Source organism: Leuciscus leuciscus (assembly GCF_965113295.1).
Source record: "Leuciscus leuciscus genome assembly, chromosome: 14".
NCBI lineage: Eukaryota > Metazoa > Chordata > Actinopteri > Cypriniformes > Leuciscidae > Leuciscus > Leuciscus leuciscus.
The window spans coordinates 30,141,501-30,163,731 of NC_138738.1; the positions used below are offsets into that span (position 1 = coordinate 30,141,501).

Consider the following 22,231-nt stretch of genomic DNA (forward strand, 5'->3'; position numbering starts at 1 on the left):
TTTATCTTAGTTTATTTTTCATATGTTTTAATTGCATTTTTGCTTTCTAATCAGCATTTATGAAGAGGAATGGTGAGTTTGTTGGAACTTTATTTTTATTTGTTTGTTTGTGGTTTGTTAGCATTTTATGCATGACATCTCTGATCCAAAACCTAGTGAGCTGCAGTGATATAAACAGAGCTCATCTAATGTATTGTGGGAATGCCCTCAATGCTGCCTTAAAATTTGTATAAACAACATAAAACTATGTTTTGGAACAGCCTTCATGCGATGAGCACCTATGATGCTTAGACTGCCTCACTCTGTTTTGGAACAGAATGATATATATTATTCTGTGATTTCATCATCCTTTCTCTGTGGTCGCAACAAAAGAGGCGTGCGTGCGTGCGTGTGTGTGTGTGTGTTGGAATAAAGTTGTTCAGATTATTGTCTTTTGTTGAGCACACACATATATATATAAATGTGCTTCCTGTTTTATCTTTCCTTGTCAGTCAGAATCTCAGGTCAGTTATTTTTCTAGGCTGATTTACTGCAATTACTGGGGAAATTGCACATAGAAATGTCCAGGTCCCCGTATTTCATCCCCAAAACAAAAAGAAAATGTATTTTGCATAAAGACATTTAATCCTATTTTAGGGTCATTTCGATTATTATTTTTTTCCTTGTGACAAAATGTTCATGAAAATGCGACACATTTCCCCCCAAAGTGACAATTAATAAATCTCATTCTCAGCTTAAATTAAGTTCAGTACCACAGTGTCATGTGTCAATAATTTAAACAACAATAATCAATAAGATTCTTTTTGCCAGATTTTGCAGGGACAATACAACAGTGCAAAAAAGGCTTAAATTAATGTTCCCTAAAAACAGATTTTATGCTAAATGTAATGTCTTATATATTACATTTAAAATAGAGGTGGAATATGTCCCATTTCTTTACAGGTTTGGGAGATTCACCCAACCACATGTGTTTCTCAAAATGATGCTATCCGCTCAATGATGATGTACAAACACACTCTACTGTTGCTGTACCTTGTAATGCACAGAAGCACTAACAGTTCTGCCATTCAAAGGACCGATGGCACTAATCTCCTCTTAGCTCTGAAAAATCATGATTGAGGACCTGAAGTGTCTGGTGCCTGTCAAAGTCTCTAGAGCGTCACTGTTTGAATGAAATGCACAATCATTATCTGTCTGTTGTTGTGCACTAATGTGCATGTGTGTGTTTATTGCTTGCATGGTATGTAAGTAATCAAGCTCTCTCTGGTCCAGCAGCAGTGCTCTGTCCAGCTCCCAGTCCATCGTCTACATCCCTCAGGATATTGTCCGTGCCAAAGAGATAATTTCCCATATCAACACACTCAAGACTCAGGTCAGCTACTACGCTGAGCGCCTGTCTCGCGCCGCTAAAGAACGCTCCGCTAACGGCATGGAGAGAACCCTCGCCATCTTAGCGGATAAGGTGGGTGTCAGAGTAAATATAGCTCCTGCCCATTTAGTACTACTTTTAGATCCATTTGAAGTTACAAATTACCATATTTAATTTTCTATCTTGTCCCCAGTATATGGTCTGTGGCTGAAACTATAACCTCTTTTTCTCTCTCACTTTCAGACACGACAGCTGGTGATGGTGTGTGACTGTAAACTGCTGGCATCTGCAGTGCAGGCTCTGAACGCAGCTAGACCCGAGTACATAGCCTCTAAAAACTCACCCTCTGCTGACTCAGAGCAGGTGGTGCTGAGGAATGATCAGGACACACTGCTGGCCAAATGGAGCGGCAGGAACAGTCGTTCATCCCTCCACGTTGACTGGCACGAGGAAGAGTGGGTAAGAAAGCTTTAGAGGCCTGTTCACAGCAAATCCATTGAAACTAAACTATAACACATCTAAAATACTTGTAACTGAAGTTTAAAATATTTACGAACAATATTTACACTTTTGTTGTTTTGGGATTTTCACCATTCTCTGACAGGGGTTTGGTTACCTGATTTAAAATCTGATGTAAATGTGCTCAGATCTAGTGTAAATGAACACATCTAAACTAACATTCAAAAGTTTGGGGCTGACATTTTTTTTTATGTTTTTTGAAGTATCTTATACCAACCAAGGTAAAAAAAAAAAAAATAATCCTTAAAAAAACAGTTAAAATATTAATATTGTGAAATATTTTTAAAATTGTAATGTTTTCTATTTTAATATTTTTTTAAATGTAATTTATTCCTCTGATGGCAAAGCTGAACTTTCAGCATCATTACTCCAGTCTTCATTGTCACATGATCCTTCAGAAATCATTCTAAAATGCTGATTTGGTACTCAATAAACATTTCTTATTATTATTTTTGAAAACAGTTATTCTGCTTAATTATTCTTTTTGTCGAAATTATTACGATTAAATGATTTCAGTGTTTAAAATTAATTTTATTGTAACAAAATAAAAGTTTTACTGTTACTTTTGATGTATTAATGTGTCCTTGCTGATTACTTTTTTTTTTTAAACCTCTTACTGACCCCAAACTTACCACAAAAATATTGCTTAAAAGCCCTAAATTAACTGTTTTCCTTAAAACAATATTTTTTTATAATATAATTGTATTATTAAAAAAAAAAAATCATGCTTTCACTGTCTTGCTTCACATACAGCACATACACAACTTTAAACCTCTTGTTTAATTTACAGATTCAGCCTCTCTTCAGAATAAAAAAAAATTATAATAACAATGCATTATCATAGTATAGTTAGTATAATAATTCACTCATTGTGCAGGAATTTGTATAACTTTTTTTGAAATGTTGGTAACACTTTATTTGACAGTGTCTTTGAACATGTAGTTACAATAATAATAATAACTATAAATTATGCAATAATTACATGCAACTAATCCTAACCCTAACCCTATAGTAAGTAGTACATGTAGTTCATTAATATTACTTAAATATAGTTACACTGTAACAAGGACATCTCAAAATAGTGCAACCAAAAGTTTTTGTCCATGGTTTTTGTGCCGAAAATTAGCAATTTGTACAAATAGTTTGTTCGTTACAGGAAAAGGTGTGGGGGAATGTTGACAAAAGTCTGGAGTGTATAATCCAGCGAGTGGACAAACTGCTGCAGAGGGAGCGTTTGAACAGCAGTAGCAGCAGTGAGGACATGTTCCAGACTGACCAGCAGGGCGGCGGCGGCGCCAGTAAGAAAGGTAATGGGAAAACGAAAGCCTTCTGGATCAACCCTGTCTGCATGGAAGAGTCTTCCTCAGCCCCTGAACCAGAACAGCAGTCACCTTCACCATCATCATCACCACCTTCATCCTCAGCACCCGATCTGAACCCTGCATGCCCCGTTAATGCAGAAATGCATGCCTGTAGGTGCCATTCACTATCTCGTTCACAACTCTCTCTCTCTCTCTCTCTCTCTCTCTCTCTCTCTCTCTCTCTCTCTCTCTCTCTCTCCCTCTCTAGTAGGCAGAGTCCATTTCATTTGTTTTTCTGCCTTTCTGCATTCAGCGTCACATTCCCTGCTGCTTGTTTATTGCATCTACATGGTAGTACAAACACTACCACATGTACATACTTATCTCTTTTATCTAGTTATCACCCTAACCCATCACCCTGTATCTATTTCTCAAACACCCTGTCACCTGTTTATCAGACAGGTTTGAATGCTGCCATAGCAACAAGCTTTTAAATTGTTTTTTTGTGGCTTAAATTTCTTCTCCCACTGTTTCTAATCCATCTCATCATCTGTATTTAATTTTTTTTACATTTGTATCTATGGTTCATCATTGTGTATGTTGTCTGATTTTAAAGAGTCTTGTAATATGTGTATATTTGTTTATCTGTTTTCATTTATCAGTGCCAAAACAAGCAATGTTAGTGAATGGAAAAACTGACATCCAAGTGGATTCAATGCCACACTTTATGTTAATGAGTGTGTGTTGACTCCGTGTGACTCTCTGTTGATGTGCCATGTATCTGGAATATGTTTCTGGAACAATCTGTTGTTTGACCCAGCATATTTGCCTACTGTGAACATGTGACCGGGTGCTCTCTTTTGATTGGCTGACTGACTAACACGCTCGCAGGCTGTCTGTCTGGTGCTGACTGTCTGTGCCAGTTAGTCACTTGGCAGTGCCAGCATGCTGTGATTTACAGTAGTCTTACTCTTTTGCATTATATAATGACTATGAAATCACTAGTTTTCAAGGCAGCTGTTAACATTACTTTATCACATATTTCTTTCTAGACAAACCTTTTCAACATTCCAGTTTGCACTTGAGTTGGAAAGTAGTAGTTGTTAAATCTGCTTGACTTGTTTTAACATTGTTAATGCTGTCTCAGTGTCTGTGTGAGCTGCGTTTGCTGTGCTTGTTGCACTCGCTAAATAACTGTTGCAAGTTGCACCTCCATCCCTCTAGATGGCAGCAGCAGCAGCGGAGAGGAGAGTTACCCAGGTAAGAGCCCACCCCCCTCCCTTAAGCTTATGCGCTTATGCTAAATAGGTGTTCACTTTTATGTCACATCTGTTGTCTTTCATTCTTGTTAAATGTAAAACTGTCATTGCTGTTGCATCCATGTTTATTTTAAAGGCCCCGTGAATTGGCCTGTTGAGCACAGTTTTCCTCTTGTGATATTTTTGATTGAAAAGGAAGTCCTGTCGGGACATCATTTTTTTTTTGTATAAACTAAACACCATTGGCTATCAACATGTCAAGGCTTCATTCACTCTGATGAGAAGCATATTTAGTCTAGTGTTTTTCTTATAATTTAGTGGGGGGACGTTCCAGTTCTAGAAAGCATTTGATTAGACTAAATTCTGCTTTTTGGGTCTGTATTCCTGGAAGAGAGGGATTGTAAATTGTGACTGGGATTGGCATATGTCTACTAAAAATTTGTTAGTGTATACAATTAACTTAAAGGGATATGTCATCCAAAATATGAAAATCAGTTACTCACACTCATGTTGCTCCATAAGACTTTCATTCGTCTTTGCTGCACAAATGAAGATATTTTTTTAATAAAACTTAAGAGATTTCTGTCCCTCCATTGAAAGTCTATTCCCCTAAAATTTTGATGCTTCAAAAAGTTCATAAAACATTGTAAAATAAATCCATATGAATCAAGCAGTTCAATCCAAGTCTTCTGAAAAGACACGATTGCTTTATATGATGAGCAGATTTAATTTAGGCTTTTATTCACATATACACGTTGATCAATGCTCATACATAGAGCATATCAGATATGGTAAATGTAAACTCAAACGTACTTGGCTCAAGCAAGCATGTTTGAGCTTCAATTTGATGAGCCCTATGTATGTGTTATGATCAATGTTTATATGTGAACATTGAATGAACTTTCAATGGAGAGACAGAAATCTTTTAGGTTTCATTAAAGATATCTTCATTTGTGTTTTTAAAGATGAATGTAAGTTTTATGAGTTTGGAACAAAATGAGGGTGAGGGAATGATGACAGAATTTAAATTTTTTGGGCTAGTAAACAGATTAAAAGTTACAACTTACATTTTAATTTCATGGGATCTTTAAAGTGAAACATGAGCATTCGAAAATGTGATATTTGATAATAGCAGTAGATTCTGTGTGTGTCAGGTGAGTGGAGCGAGGCCCTGTATCCCCTCTTGACGACCCTAACGGAGTGTGTGGCCATGATGAGTGACAAAGCCAAGAAGTCGATGGTTTTCTTGCTCATGCAAGACAGCGCACCCACCATTGTGATGGACCTCAACCTGCAGTACCGCCGAGATGTGGTCTTCTGCCAGACAGTTAGTTCTCAAGCACACACATTAGTGAACAACTCCATGACGTTACAGGGTTGGTTCACCCAAAATTTTAAATCGTCATCAATTAATCACCCTCATGTGTCTTTCCAAACCCATGAAACTTTCATTCATCTTCAAAAGACAAATGAAGATATTTTTAATAGTCAATTTACCCAAAACTTTGATGAATCAAAAAGTTTGTAAAGAGTTCTAATATAAAAGAGATCCATTTGAATCGAGCAGTTTAACTCAAGTAAAGACTCAACGTTAAAGCTGCTGTTTATCATATTTCATGTGCTCATTGTACGTGCGTTGTCTTGATGAGGCTTTATATGTGAATAAAAGCATCAATTAAATCCGTTCATCATATAAAGTGATCTTGAAGACTGGATTTTTTATTTTTTTTTATGATCTCTTAATGAATGTTTTGAAGCGTCAACATTTTGGGTGAATGGACCTTCAATAGAGGGACAGAAATCTCTCAGGTTTGAAAAAAATATCTTTACTTGTGTTTAAAAAATAAACGTCTTATGGATTTGGGTATTGAGTAAATTATGGATTTTGAGTAAATGACAGAATTTTATTTTTTAGGGTGAACTAACCCTTAACCGGTTTTAAGATAGCCTTTCATTAATAAAGGATCATCATAATAAAACATCATCCCTAACCTGAATTTTGTTACCTTTTCCATTGAATTTTCCTTTTGAGTTTTCATGTTCACAGACTTTCTATAAAATTACAGGTCATTTAGGTTTAAAATGACATAATGACAATTAAATCATTTTGGGAGAGCTATTCCTTTAAACCCATTTTCTGACACGTCTTCTTGCTCTCTATTTTTCTATTCTCTTTAGCTCACTGCACTAATTTGTGGCTTCATCATCAAACTGAGGAACTGTCTCCGTGACGACGGTTTCCTGAGACAGCTTTACACCATCGGTCTGCTCGCTCAGTTCGAGTGTCTATTAAGTACTTACGGTAAACACACACTTACGCACATGCAGCATGTCCATACTTTGCTCCTGAATCAAACCACTAAATCAAAGCATTTATGTTAAGTAAACTCATTATTTCTACGTGAGTGAAGCGTTCTGTTTTGAATCACATTGCATTTGCCCTGGTGTGTGTGTGTGTGTGTGTGTATCACAGGAGAGGAGTTGGCCATGTTAGAGGACATGAGCATAGGAATAATGGACCTTCGGAACGTTACGTTCAAGGTGACGCAGGCCATCTCAACCTCTTCCCCCGACATGCTGCCGGTGATCACAGGAAATCGAGACGGGTTCAACGTTCGCATCCCGCTCCCAGGTAGCATGTTTGATGCATTGCCAAGGGAGATCCAGAACGGCATGCTGCTGCGGGTACAGCCGGTGCTGTTCAACGTGGGCATCAACGAGCAGCAAACGCTCGCCGAGAAGTGAGTCTTGATTATGTAAAACAGCCCTCAGGAGTGCATCAACAAATAACATTATACCATAATTGTTTAATCTGATCTCTTTTTCAGTTTGGCTTACACTTGTGTCCATATTGAAAATATCTAAGGGGACATCAAATTGTTTTGTGTTGTAGATTTGGAGACACATCACTTCAGGAGTTCATCAACGGGGAGAGCCTGGCACGTCTTAACTCTTACTACCAGCAGTTCAAGGAGGTTTTACCAGAGGACTGTAAGTTAGCACACTCTCTCATGTTCTGTTTTTCTCTCTCTACATATCAAAAAGAAATAATAGCAAGATTTGAATTACACAAGTCACTCTGGTTTTAATTTTCTGTCTCTCTCAGGTCTTCCTCGCTCTCGTAGTCAGACGTGTGTCCCAGAGCTGTTGCGGTTCCTTGGTCAAAATGTTCATGCCAGGAAAAATAAAAATGTTGACATCTTGTGGCAGGCAGCAGAGGTAACAATTCCCCTACTTATTAAAGGGTGAAATAACTGAAATGGGTCTAGTAAAAGAGTGTTTCAGCAATTCTTAGAATAAAAGAAACATTTACCACCCATAGTTTTCTTGTCTGAAATGCAGTACAGTCCATATTTAAGTACAAAAACATACGTTTTTCTAACAACAGAATTCTTGGTGAAAAACTACATTATGCATGATGCAGCACAGAAAATTACGCCAATCAGAAAGTCAAAAAAGCAAAACGTGCCAAAATAGCTCTTTAGCTCTTTTCCCACTCCCATGAAGCACTGCGAATGATGTCGATCTCTACGCTCTCAAAATACATAAATGTTTATATATATATATAAAAACTGTATAACTGTATACATACTGTGTGTGTGTATATATATATGCATATTTTTCACTAAATTTAAAATATATTGTTTGATACAGTATATTTGATCATCATTTGTAAATGAGAAGTTTTGTATTCCTCCATAATTTTTTATTTGAGTATGCTGTTCGCAATGCTTCATGGGATTGTAATTTTTTCTTCACTAAAGCCGTTAAGTACACAGTCTTGTACTTTGGTCTTTTTTTTCCCAGATTTTCCTAAACATTTTTGCTTCAAATCAAAATTGTAGTGTTGTGATTCACCTCTTTGCTGATTGGCTTGGTTCATGGCTTATAACTCTTTAATGAAGACTCATTTTAAAATCCTTAGGGGGAAAAATTTATTAGAAAAATTATTCCAGGACCAGCACTGTTGAAAATGGGGGTGGGAACTTTTGCATTCTATAATTGATCGTGTAGTTGAGCTACATCCTCTGTTTGAGGTTTCACATCCTCTGTTTTTCGGCACAAGCACACATTATCAAGGTCAATTGTAGTGTGATTTTACTAAAATCAGATAGTTATGATTTCATGTTTACATGACAATTTAATAAAAACATTGTTGAAGTCCAACTAAAATGTAACTTTTAAAATGTAGGTCGGGACATGATTTTGTCCATCAGGAATTGATTGTATCGTTGCAGTTCAGGTTGCCCCGCCTTTGTGAAAAGAGATGTTGTTGCAAGAAGGAGGGGAAGTTATTTTGATTTAAGATTATGAGGGCACAAATAAATAAATAATTATGTCCACTGATAAATCATTTAGAATAAATACTGTAATGTTTCATAAAAAATAAAAAAATTGAGAACTTTTAAGATAAACTGATTTCTTACAGTTCTGCACAGTACCAACAGAGTTTGCATTTAAGTGTTCCATTTCAACGGACACTTTAATCCTGAACTGTAAAGTATGTGTAAATGTGTGGTTGACTTTTCCCCCCTCAGATTTGCCGGCGACTGAATGGAGTGCGCTTTACCAGCTGTAAAAGTGCGAAGGATCGCACTGCTATGTCAGTGACTCTGGAGCAGTGTCTGATCCTGCAGCACGAGCACGGCATGGCCCCGCAGGTCTTCACCCAGGCCCTTGACTGCATGCGCAGGTAACACCTGAACAACTGCCCGTTAATAAGCACTGCACGCTTTTGGGGATATGCCTCTGTTTTTTCCTCTCTTTCTCTTTCTCTTTTCTTCCTTTCTTTCTCCTTCTGCCTCAAGAATCCCTCCAGTGCTTCATCCCTCATTGCTTGTGGCTTCTTGGTGTTTGCACTAACATTTATTGCTTTGTGGCTTATGTGGCCTAATATGTTCATTACTTTTATATTTGCTCACTTGTTTAGGGACATAGAGTGTTTATTCCTTCCCACTCCACCTTTCCATCTTTCATCCACGCTCTACGAGAGACGTAAACACAACTAAATCGCTCCTGTAGAGTGAGGAAACTCAAACTTGAATTGGCTGATTTGTTTGGCTGTCTGCTTGCCAGATGTTCTGTGCTTTTAAATAAGAGTGTAGAACTGTCAGGTTTGTCCCATAATTTTCTCCTCTTGTCTCCTGTGCAATCTGAGGACAGATCTAAACAAACTTATGTTGTTGAATTAGTACTGAAAACTGTTTATCTGTCCTATGAAAACTGATGAAAGAGGCAAGATGAGCACAGGAATGTTTTGTTAGTTTTAGAGAGTCTCTGTAAACACTCAATTGTAACACTTTACAAGAAGGTTTAATTCATTAACATTAGTTAATGCCTTGGCCATTACTTTTACAGCATTAGTTAATCTAGATAATGTTACTTTCTATATACACTGCTGTTAAAAAATTTGGGAAAATTATGTTAGATGAGCTTTTTTGTAGAAAAAAAAAAATTATTCATCAAGAACTAAAGCATTGATCAAAAGTGACAGAGAAACCTCTTGTAAATGTTGTATTCTTTTGAACTTTCAATTAATCAAACAATCCTGTTAAAAATATCATGATTTACACAAAAATATTAATCAGCACCAAATTGAGCACCAAATCAGCATAGAAGCTATTTAAAATAATAATAGTATTTTAATATTTCACAGTATTACTGTTTTACTGTTTGTTCAAATAAATGCAACCTTGGTGAGCATAAAATACTTTATTTTATTTTTATCTTCTCAACCCCTTAACAATTGAATGTTAATGTATACTACTACATTTCAATTTGTGTAAATTATAAATTTTCATATCAACTTTATATTTATAAATTAACATTCACCTAGAGTAGATAAAAAACAAGTGTTCCTCATTGTTATTTCATAATATTTAATTAATTAACTAATGTTAATGAATTGTATGTTAAGGTAAAGTATTACCCACAATGCACTGTGCATGATCTGCCACTGCGCTGTGCTGCTGTCTCTTGTGTGCGTGTGAGATTGAGTGATTGTAAATGCATCTCAAAGAAAGCCAGCAGTCTCTCTATACCTATATATATTTTTATATATTATTCACAGTTGGATTTCCTTATAGATGCAGAGGCGCTGCACACAAGATTGCTTTTATGTTTACAGTCGGTTTGTAATGATGGCTCTGTTGGCCTGTTGCATGCTGATTTGCATGGCCCAGTACTGGCAGCAGCAGCAGCCCCCATACGCCCACTTCTGTCCAACATGGAGCCGTTTCTTTACTTTAAATGGCAAAGATGCAGAACATCACTCTTAATTTTCTCTTTCTTTATTCTCTCTCCTTCCCTTCTCTTTGTCTGTATTTCTTTTCCTACTTCACGTTGTCTGTATTATGTCTTTTGGAATTACTTTTCGTTTTGCATCCATATCCGACGGATGGATTCAACTCCTGTTCAACATGTCTCCACTTAATCTTCTCTTCAATGTTTCATTTCATGATTACTTTACATTAATGTTGGAACCACCTCCATGGTCACGTCACCCCATCCTATGCATGTCACCACATTGTGTTTGTCCTCTCTGGCCTTTGCCGCCGCTCCCTCCGTCCCTGCCCATCTCTGCAGCATTGGGACCAGGGAGGGGGTAATTCAGAAGAACCTGAGCGGCTTATTGCCCGTACGTGACTTCAGGCTGGACCCCAGTCTGCTCTACTCTCTGCCCCTTCTGGCCCTGAGCCCAAACCTGCTCGTCGTCTGGGTGTTCCTCAGCATAGCCTACCTGCTGGCCAAACTCCGCTGCAGCTGAGCCTGAGACCCCCCTTTTTCATTTTACTTTCTCTCTCTCTCTCTCTCTCTCTCTCTCTCTCTCTCTCTCTCTCTCTCTCTCTCTCTCTCTCTCTCTCTCTGCCTCACTCCAGCTATCTCAGCACCTCCTTTTTCTGTTTTTCACTTTTCCCTCCTGTGCGTGAGGAGCTGTTTGCAGACAACGCTGAATTCTCTCTGGTTTATTTCAGCTTTTCTCTCTAAAGGCACCGATATACTCATGCCAAAGAATTTCACTTACAAAATTAAATACACAACAGAAAATTATTGCAGTGAGAAAATAGCAGTTAAGAAAGCATCTGATTATTGTGGTTTTGGTTATGTTTGCATCAGCTCTGCAATTCGGCACTCCTGACAAGTCATGTATATTTATATAGCACTTTATACAATAGATTGCTTCAAAGCAAGCATCTTTACAGTATCAGTCAGTGTCACTTTCAATTAGAACAACAGCTTCAATATGATAAAGCAGCTCTCCAGTGTGTTCATGTTTTCACTCGTGTCTGAGCTCGACAAACTGAACAGAGGAAATTAACCAGAGAAGAATTCCACATCAAAGAAGGCGGAGCCTCAGAGCAATCATACCAATTATGTATCACGATCAAATATTAATTCGAAGGTGTTTACCAGCCAGAGTAAACTTTTCTTTGCAAAGCTTTTTCGAACTTTTGAAACCAACTTCGTTTTGACCTGACTTAGTTATATAAGATTTTGTTGATGCCAGTTCATTCTTTGATTTCGCTTGAAGTATATCGGGGCCATAACAGCCAGTCTAGAGGTCTTAGTATCTCTCTCTCTCTCTATCTATCTCTATCTCTATCTCTATCTCTATCTATATCTATATCTCTATCTCTCTATCTCTATCTCTCTCTCTCTCTCTTTCTCTCTTTTTTTTAAGTAATCTTGGATGACATAAGATAAAAGTTTGTATATTAATTTGTGACATATTACAAATATTCAGAATTATTTTAGAGGGTACATTGAACATATATATTTAAGACTGATTTATTTATTCAATACTAAATATTCTTATAATATAAAACTGTTTTATTTATGTTATTATAGCAAATTATTATTCAGCACATGCATATAGTGTGCTGGTGGTCCGTACAATATTTATAATAATGAGATATTGTTTCTGTAACAGTATCATGGAATTTTCCAGTGGATTTTTGTGGTCGATTTTGTCTTCCATGTATTTCTATCTAAATGCAGAGCTAAGGCCAGGCCAAAGCTAATTTCAACTATCATCGCACTTGCTTTAGAAATGTATTGCACTTTAGGGTGTTGAGTGTGTCAATGTCTTCCCATGTTTTGCAGGAAGATAACATTTGGTTCTTTTACCATGTTTGGTCTGCACTTACCCGTTTGCAGCCTTTCCAATGAAACTGTTAAATTTGGCCATATAAGATTGTATTTTCAGTCAGGGAAATATAAATATGCACTTGAGAATTACTTTTTCACTGTCCGCTGACAGGAAGCAAACCGGTTTAAAAGGAATTTTGTGTAAAGGAATGTTCCAGGTTCACACAAGTTCTTTTAAACACATCCGAGGCATGCGAACGATTACCACGGGCAATTTTCACTCAATTTGTAAAAACAAACAACCTTCTTAACATTAATGCAGTAACAATAAAAGTCTATGGTGCAAGGCACTAACATTAAAATACGCAATTTTGAAAGTACAACGACTGCTTCTTTTTACAAATTGAGAGACGTAATCAATGTTTGCTAGATGGCGTCAGATTCATTTAAACTTGGATTGAACCTGAAACAGTCCTTTTAAGATGTATGTTTAGATGACTAGATCATCCACGTGTTGCTATAAGTAAAGTGTCCTTATGCAGGACTAATGGAGAGAATGTGTTCTTTTGCCAAAACTAATCATGACGTACAGGCTGCAAATCTTCAAAATTCTTCCCTTATTTATATGTAAATAAATATTTTATATGTAAATATTTACCTTAATGATTAGAAATTACATCATTTTAAAGGATTCCCGGTTTAATCGTGCTTCCCTCTGTGCCAAGTTCGAAATGGCCTCTCTGTGCTTTGTAAAATTTGTCTGGCCACATGCCACGGCCAGTACATCTGCTGTTTACAAGTTAGCACTGCTTGAGTTTACATGCTCTAAAGAGCTTCCTGTTACAAGAACGTTATATTTAAAAGAAAAAAAAGAAATGTACATTTACCAGGCTTTCAACTGACCCACTAAAGATATTGAGGGGTTCATTTTGTAATGATGTTGCGGCTCTGTGAGTCTATTTTTTGCTCAGTTTGCTTAAAGTCAGAGATGACTTCCAGACTTTTTCCTGTTCGTTTTAAATCATGTTGGATAATGTTACTAGCTGTATTCTGTGAATGATTACATCTTATACAGTAAATTGGAGAAAGGTTTTGGTGACTGATTATGAAGTCTGTTTAGACAGTGACAGTCTAAGATACTGCAGGGTTTGGCTGAATGTCATTGGTAGGTTTTAACGAATAGAATTTAAGGATAGGTCTCAGGTTAAGTTTGATAGCTTTAAAGTTTGATCATTGGTTTTAAGTAGGGCTGCATGATTATGACAATATCAAGGATATGATTATCCCTTGATATTGTAATACTTATTTTATTATTAGTTTTATTAATTATTTTTTAATTTAATCAAATTTTTATTAAAACTCTTATTTATATTTATATTAAAACAGCTGCATGTTATTGCATACAGGTTGCAGTGTAAATTTGATGTTACTCTGTCTACATTACGAACAAGCTGCGCAACATCTATCCAAATAATTGCGAATTATTAACTGTGTTTTTTGCCTGGGTTCATATGCTTCTGCAAATTACACACAAATAACTTGTTCATTAGGATCTGTTGTCATCATTGATAGGCCCTATAGACTTAAATGCCTCAAAATCACACAACATACTAGTTTGTCAGCTATACTCATAATAAACAATAAAAAAAATTGGATTGAGTGTGCAGCCCTAAGAATCAGTTCTAGGTTTGAAGCTGTATTGGTGAATGTTTTGGGAATTGTGTTTTTTAATGAGTATCTTAGATTAGGGAATAGTTTTGTGGACTGATTTAATGAATTTGTTTGATTAATAAATAGGCGTAGAGCACAGCTCTTTTGATTTATTGGGCTTTCATGCTCAGAGAATCATATTTTATAAAGATAATATGCAGTGTTGTTTTTATGCTTCCTCTTACAACATTTGTACATTTTTAAATATTATTTCAATATTTTGAATCAATATTTGACAAATATAACCTTTTACTCAAAGATCAAAATAGATTTCTTAGTTCTACCTCGTTTTACACTTAAAGCGTATGAATTGAGCATACAGGCTCATTTAGTCTAACTAAAAGGTCTCTGCATAGCGAGGAACAGGTTTGATTTGGAAGTTATTAGAATGGATATTCATGAACGCATGGATTTTTTTTTTAGCTGTTAAGTGGTGAATTCACCCATAATTGGAATTCTTTTATTATTTACTCTCCTTTGTATGTTTCTTTCTTCAGTGAAACTTAAAAGGAGATATTTAGCAGAGAGTTCAAATTGCTCTTTTCCAGACAATTTTCTCATACGCTTTTTCAGTGAACAGCTTAAATTTCATTGTGTTTATCACACAAAGCTGCTGTATAGAGGTTTAGTAGACTTAAAGGGATAGTTCACCAAAAAATTCTTCATTATGTACTCACCTGTTGTCTTTTTTCTGTTGAACACAGAAGAAGATATTTTGAAGAATGTTGATAACCAGACAGTTGACTGTTGCCATTGATTTCGGAAGTCATTGACTTCCATAGTATCTTTTTTATCCTTTTTTAACTGTCTGATTACCAACATTCTTCAAAATATCTTCTTTTTAGTTCAACAGAAGAAACAAACTCATACAGGTTTGGAATAACATGAGTGTGAGTAAATGATGACCGAATTAAAATGTTAATTTTAAATTAAAACCCTTTAAGCCCAGAGTACACTTCAGCCGTCCGCTTCCCGCTATGGTCCGGTCACTGTCCGTGTGATGTAATTTTCATCATCGATAGTCACTGTGTGGACAGTGTGTGTGCAACAGCGCATGCGCAAGGTAAATGCTGAGACAGAAGAGTCCACTAGCTGCCAATACGTTTGTTTTGGTTCTTGTTCTAAACTTTGCATGCAATGGCGGATATGCTTCTTCTATCCTTCCGAGTGAATGCCCTGTAAATGACATGACTCATTGCTGCCCTCTGACGTCTGTAAAAAAAAAAAAAAATTAAAAAAAAAAATATATATATATATATATATATATATATATATATATTGTACTGCACACGTATACTTTGAAAGTTGTGTGGACACATCTGTGCGCGAGACAGAACAGAACACGGAAAATGAAGTATACCCTGGTCTTAAGAGTGGATAAGTCATATAGACTACTCTTATGGTGCTTTTTTTCAGAGCTTGATAGCCTCTGCTGCCAATCTACTTTTATTGAACATTTACCATAAGTTCCATGGAAGAAAGTGGGCCCTATCATACACCCGGTGCAACGCAGCGCCAGGCGCGACGCAAGTGTCTGCTAGTTTCAGCCCGACGCAGTTATCATTTTCACATCCTGCGCCACGTTGTTTAAATAGCAAATGCATTTGCGCCCATGGGTCTGTAAAAGTTGTGTTCAGGCGCATTGTTGGTGAGTTGCTATTTTGAGGCAACTGAAATAGACTGCGCCATTGACCAACAAAAACCTGGTCTAAAGTCTATGGCGCAGTTTTTTATTTATTTTTTGTTATTTAAAGAGCCCGTTAGTAATGTGCGCCTATCGGCGGGTCCAAAACGCACGTACATTCTGCTTATTACATACACAGGGACAGTAAACAAACATGCCAAATATTAAAAGTAAAAGGATTACAATGTAAAAGATTATTATTGTGTACATAAAGATATGGTGGAATCCGGCTTATCCCGTAGATGGTCTGCTCGCGTGCTTTAACCTCACACACGAGCAGATCCGTTTCCTCTCTGGAGAAGCGTTCAGTCTTTTCCGCTTGCAAATTCCGCCATTTGAATAGCGAATCCGCCATGGCGCGAGCGCAACTGGCTTTTTAAGGGAATGGGAGATGAGACTCTGATTGGTTTATTGCACGTTACACCCAAAACACACCCATTACTCATTAAGAGAATAGGGACAACCGTTTAGTTTTAGACCATGCGCTGGGTGTGCCGACCATTTTTCCCGCCGTTAAACTAGCAAAAGTTAAAATCGTTAAAATCGGGCCCAGTAAGTCAAATGTTTTGGAACGACATGAGAATGACAGATTGCACCGATGTTTCATTTCTAATTGAACAGTTCGACAAAGGCCTGCACTTTAAATAAATTGTACCATATCATGCTTACTGATATCATTTACATTGCGACTGTTTGCAACTCATTGAAGAAGTTTAAAGGAATTAATATTATGAATATCATTAAGATATTTATGTGAAAGCACATTTTTGAAAGTAGCAACAATTTCTATGTATATATAAAAGACGGTTGTGAAACAGAATTTTTGGAATCGCAATAAGAGGGACACGTGTTATAGTCGCCCTGATCAAATTTAATTATTTTCCATAAATAATTGTTTACCATACCCTTATTACACAGCCAATGTAGCATGCTGATCCTAAAGATTTCTTTACATTTTCGTCAAGTTTGCTTCAGAGCATTGACTTCCTATGTGCTACCTAAAAGAAATTCCTAAAGAACTTTTAGTGACCCGCTTTTCTCATCCCCAGAGGGATGTTGCATTAGCATTTTCAGCTTGAATGAACTGTATTGTGACGTGGTTTGTTTATGCTGCTTTTTTGATGGTGGCCACCCTCATTCTCTGTTCGCCCATAACACTCATGCTCATAACACTGCTGAAATGTCTGCTGCCATCTTTTGTGGCTGTGATAATTTTTGCTTGTGATTTTTCTAAACATGGCTTCATGTTCTGTTTGTTTTCTACTTGTTTTTACACACTCAATCCCGCCCCATTCCCCTGCCAGTGAGGGCTGCCGCCGTGAGAACACCACGAAGAACATTGGATGTCGCAAGTATGCCTTTAACTGTCTACAGCTGAAGGCCTTTCCTAAATATTACAGACCTCCCGATGGCACTTTCGGAAAAGTGGAGACTTAACGAAATGGCTCTTGTTTGGGTGTAATACAGAAAGATTATTAATTATGATGTTACACAAGTCCTGCACATTAGAAATTCAAGCTAAGCTACAGTAAATCTGCTCCACGCAAATGCTGTTTCAATTTGTTCCGATGGTTATCGCACATTTACATATCAAGCATGAACTTGAAGTGGAAATGTTGACTGCAATGAGTAGATGCAGACTACATATCTGATCAGTTCTCTTTCATAAGCTCAATATCATCAAACACATATGTATTACATGTAATGTTGTATTTTATCATATTGGCCCTCTGTAGTGCACAATGAAGGATTTAGTCATTTTCGCTGTGTATTTCGTAATCCTGGCCCTTTGTAGTGCATAATGGAGGATTTAGTCCTTTATGTTGTATTTCATACTGTAGCCTTGACTGTCTATCGCAAACTGTTGTGTGTTTAGTATGTTAAGCTACACCTGCTGCAGCATTATAGTTATCAGTCTCATGGCTTAGAGTCACATGACTCTTCTTGCCTTGTGTTCATATGTTTAGGCTCCACCATTTTCAAGAGTCATTTCCCGTTCCTCCCATTGACCAGCGGAGGAACTTTCAGGGAAATAAACCAGGTTCGAGTTGTTCATTTTTAAACCTCATACATTTATCCAAACTGATCATGCATAGTCCATCCTCTCAGTTTCTTCAACTCTGAGGTTGTTCTTCAAGAAAACAATGTCCTATTCAATAAAAGAAATGAACTACTGGCAAGTTTCTTCAATGGGCCAACGTAGAAAATGATAAAAGCAAAAAAAGTGAGATCAGTGTATCACTGTGTTCAGCTGGCAGCAATGACTCTGACAACTTTATGACATCTTTCTAATAGATGATGCTGTTGTTTTGTGCTGTACTTGTTTTTAACAAGAGGTACATTCATAAATGGAATTTCGATACATTAAGAGAGTACAGTGCTAAGCACTCATGAAATTGACTGAAATGTGAATCTGTTGCAGTCATGCAGATTATTTGTTGAAGGTTATTCTTTTGTCATGTGCATATCTCTGTTGTTTTTGATTCTGTTTTTGACACTGATGTTGATTCAATTATTGTATGCTTATACAACGTTATTTAAGAGCTCAGATTTTTGGATTGATGTTGATTTGTATTTATTTCTTTTTATGGTAATGACCTTGTGTCTTTTATGATGCCCTCTTAGATATATTATGTCTGTCTAGAACAGAGTTCTGCTGTATTAAAATGCTGTCATCAATATCTGATGCCATTAAAGAGAGAATATAAGACCATTCACGTCGATTGTGTTCTTTTTATCATGATAAAACTTTTCTGTCTTTGTTCATTTTGGGATGTTAGTCAGAATGCATGGTTATTTTTCTATGGTCATCAATGGGGAAAGATGCTTTCTGCTCATAATGGTGTTATAATACTACTACTACTACTACTACTACTGCTGCTGCTACTGCTACTACTACTACTAATAATAATAATGCTTATCTGAGTACCTGAAAAATACTTAAAACAATACATTTAAGGGATTTAAATAAATGACAATAAATTGAAACACTGGGGGGAAAATGGTAGCCTAAAAATCTGCTTCATGTGGTAAAATCTAAATTAATAGATTTTTTTTAAATGCTATTTAAAGTCCCCCTGTAGTCAATAATTTGATTCCTTAAAACTCTTCTTTGATCACCAAAATGACATATTTAAACATTTTTCCTTGAAAAAATAAATTATTCATGCCTTAAAATAGCTTGAATGTAACTCTACATTGCCTTATTTAGTATATGAGGTTCTATGAATATGCAAATTAGCCCCACCTCCACTCACTCACACTAGCTCAGAGATCCACTCGTTGACGATCACAGGTTGACGTGATTGGTTACAAGGTACTTTGTGATGTCAGAAACACTAGCGATTTCAAACCGTGTTTTTGAGACTGTCTTTGGTTCACTGCAGTTTTAAAGAGAAAATACTCAGCAATGGTGTTGACTTATGAATTTGCACATGGTTTGTCTTAAAGCATATTAAAAACACCACATTGACATGTAAACAACATTAAAAGCTAGATTTTCACCACAGGGGGACTTTAACATTATCGAATTAACCTAAATATATTAGGTTACACCAACAAAACTAAATGTAAGGGTAAGATCAGGCAGAAATAGTTCTTTAATGTAACAATTGCAGGTTATCACAATAAGGTTCCATTAGTTAACATGAACTAACAATGAAAAATACTTTTAAAGCATTTATTAGTCTAAGAAGTTAATATTAATTTCAACATATGGTAATAGATTATTAAAGTTGGGTAACACTTTATTTTAGTGTCCTTGTTACACGTTACATGTAGTTATATAGTTGTTACTATAAATTGTGCATCTAACCCTAAACCACACCCGTAATGTAATGTGTAATAAGTACGTTAATTACTGTTACTCGGTACTTAAATGTATAATTACACTGTAACATAGACACTATCGTGGAAATGAACAGTTGTATTTTTATTAGTGTTAACAAAGATTCACAAATACTGTAACGAATGTTTTGCACATTAATGTTAACTAATGGGACCTTATTGTGAACTGTTACACTATGTATATATATATATATACACACTCACCTAAAGGATTATTAGGAACACCTGTTCAATTTCTCATTAATGCAATTATCTAATCAATCAATCACATGGCAGTTGCTTCAATGCATTTAGGGGTGTGGTCCTGGTCAAGACAATCTCCTGAACTCCAAACTGAATGTCAGAATGGGAAAGAAAGGTGATTTAAGCTATTTTGAGCGTGGCATGGTTGTTGGTGCCAGACGGGCCGGTCTGAGTATTTCACAATCTGCTCAGTTACTGGGATTTTCACGCACAACCATTTCTAGGGTTTACAAAGAATGGCGTGCAAAGGGAAAAACATCCAGTATGCGGCAGTCCTGTGGGCGAAAATGCCTTGTTGATGCTAGAGGTCAGAGGAGAATGGGCCGACTGATTCAAGCTGATAGAAGAGCAACTTTGACTGAAATAACCACTTGTTACAACCGAGGTATGCAGCAAAGCATTTGTGAAACCACAACACGCACAACCTTTAGGCGGATGGGCTACAACAGCAGAAGACCCCACCGGGTACCACTCATCTCCACTACAAATAGGAAAAAGAGGCTACAATTTGCACGAGCTCACCAAATTTGGACAGTTGAAGACTGGAAAAATGTTGCCTGGTCTGATGAGTCTCGATTTCTGTTGAGACATTCAGATGGTAGAGTCAGAATTTGGCGTAAACAGAATGAGAACATGGATCCATCATGCCTTGTTACCACTGTGCAGGCTGGTGGTGGTGTAATGGTGTGGGGGATGTTTTCTTGGCACACTTTAGGCCCCGTAGTGCCAATTGGGCATCGTTTAAATGCCACGGCCTACCTGAGCATTGTTTCTGACCATGTCCATCCCTTTATGACCACCATGTACCCATCCTCTGATGGCTACTTCCAGCAGGATAATGCACCATGTCACAAAGCTTGAATCATTTCAAATTGGTTTCTTGAACATGACATTGAGTTCACTGAACTAAAATGGCCCCCACAGTCACCAGATCTCAACCCAATAGAGCATCTTTGGGATGTGGTGGAACGGGAGCTTCGTGCCCTGGATGTGCATCCCACAAATCTCCATCAACTGCAAGATGCTATCCTATCAATATGGGCCAACATTTCTAAAGAATGCTTTCAGCACCTTGTTGAATCAATGCCACGTAGAATTAAGGCAGTTCTGAAGGCGAAAGGGGGTCAAACACAGTATTAGTATGGTGTTCCTAATAATCCTTTAGGTGAGTGTATATATATATGCACAAATATTGTGTTACTCTGTAGTGGTAGTTAATTTTTTCTGGGCACCTTAAAGCATATTGTCTTAATATATATAAATAAGTACATTTTTATGCTTTAAGGTGCCCAGCAAAAATAAACTACCACTACAGAGTAACAAAATATTTCTAGGAATTTATTTATTTATCTTTTACTTTGTTCTTGTTTTTGTAAGGCCATTAATAAGGAGACCTGGTTTTTGGCACCATACTGTGGTGTAGTATCAGTATCTGCCAGCAAGAGGGGGGACATGCTGACCAGCCAATCACAACACGATTCCCTTTCAGCGCTCCCCTGATGAGCTACTGCTGCCCTCTTGTGTTCTGTAGGCGTCAGATCAGACACAGATTACATTTACAACAAACTAAATCTACTTCTATAGAAAGTATTTAAGTATGAGTATTGTGTTTGTAGCTTCATTCAATAAACAATTCACATTACTATGGTAGAGAAGAGAAAGGATGAACATGGAAGTAATAAACTTAAAATTGATCAAATATCAATGCTATACTTCTGATAAGTGTCTTAAGAGGAGTCGCACACTTCATGTACCTCAGAAAGTATAGGAAACAAGTAGAAGTGCAGATAAAGTGGCATGAGCTTTATCCTGTTGACTACACAGGACAAAATAAAACATAAAAAATCATTTGGATATAATAAAAGTGACACTTAAAAGACAAGTTACCTGTAGCAAAAAGAGACTTACTGTATAATAAAATAAAATAAATCTGAAATAAAACCTCAGAGGAGATAACAGCAATTCTAATGCATTTAGGCTACTAACAGTGCATTCAATACTGTACATTTATTTGGCTTCTGTAAGCATATGCAAGTTTCTCCTATAAGACCAGTGATATTGTACACAAGATATTATGCACACAAAAAAAAGAACAAATACATATATATAAATAAAATCCAAAAGTTGGTATATGAAATCAGATTTTTAGACAGTTTAAAGTGTTTGTTTTGGAAAGTATACAAGAGTATGCCATTTTTACATTTAATAGGCA

General features: G+C 36.7%; 1 protein-coding gene across 11 annotated transcripts in view; it reads left to right on the plus strand.

The window, feature by feature from the left end:
* Positions 1 to 22,231, plus strand: part of inpp4ab (inositol polyphosphate-4-phosphatase type I Ab) — a 56,617-nt gene that overhangs the window by 31,402 nt on the left and 2,984 nt on the right. For 3 of the 11 annotated variants that reach the window (XM_082136733.1, XM_082136734.1, XM_082136726.1), the window contains exons 13-23: positions 1,273 to 1,462; positions 1,613 to 1,828; positions 3,045 to 3,360; positions 4,414 to 4,449; positions 5,603 to 5,775; positions 6,627 to 6,750; positions 6,922 to 7,189; positions 7,342 to 7,439; positions 7,555 to 7,667; positions 8,987 to 9,141; positions 11,034 to 16,048. In XM_082136733.1, the coding sequence (XP_081992859.1) occupies positions 1,273 to 1,462; positions 1,613 to 1,828; positions 3,045 to 3,360; positions 4,414 to 4,449; positions 5,603 to 5,775; positions 6,627 to 6,750; positions 6,922 to 7,189; positions 7,342 to 7,439; positions 7,555 to 7,667; positions 8,987 to 9,141; positions 11,034 to 11,214 (1,870 nt within the window). In that variant the 3' untranslated portion in view covers positions 11,215 to 16,048. Of the gene's footprint in view, positions 1 to 1,272; positions 1,463 to 1,612; positions 1,829 to 3,044; positions 3,361 to 4,413; positions 4,450 to 5,602; positions 5,776 to 6,626; positions 6,751 to 6,921; positions 7,190 to 7,341; positions 7,440 to 7,554; positions 7,668 to 8,986; positions 9,142 to 11,033; positions 16,049 to 17,234; positions 18,644 to 22,231 lie in introns of those variants that run through there. The other 8 variants (XM_082136735.1, XM_082136729.1, XM_082136731.1 and 5 more) reach the window with 8 other exon arrangements.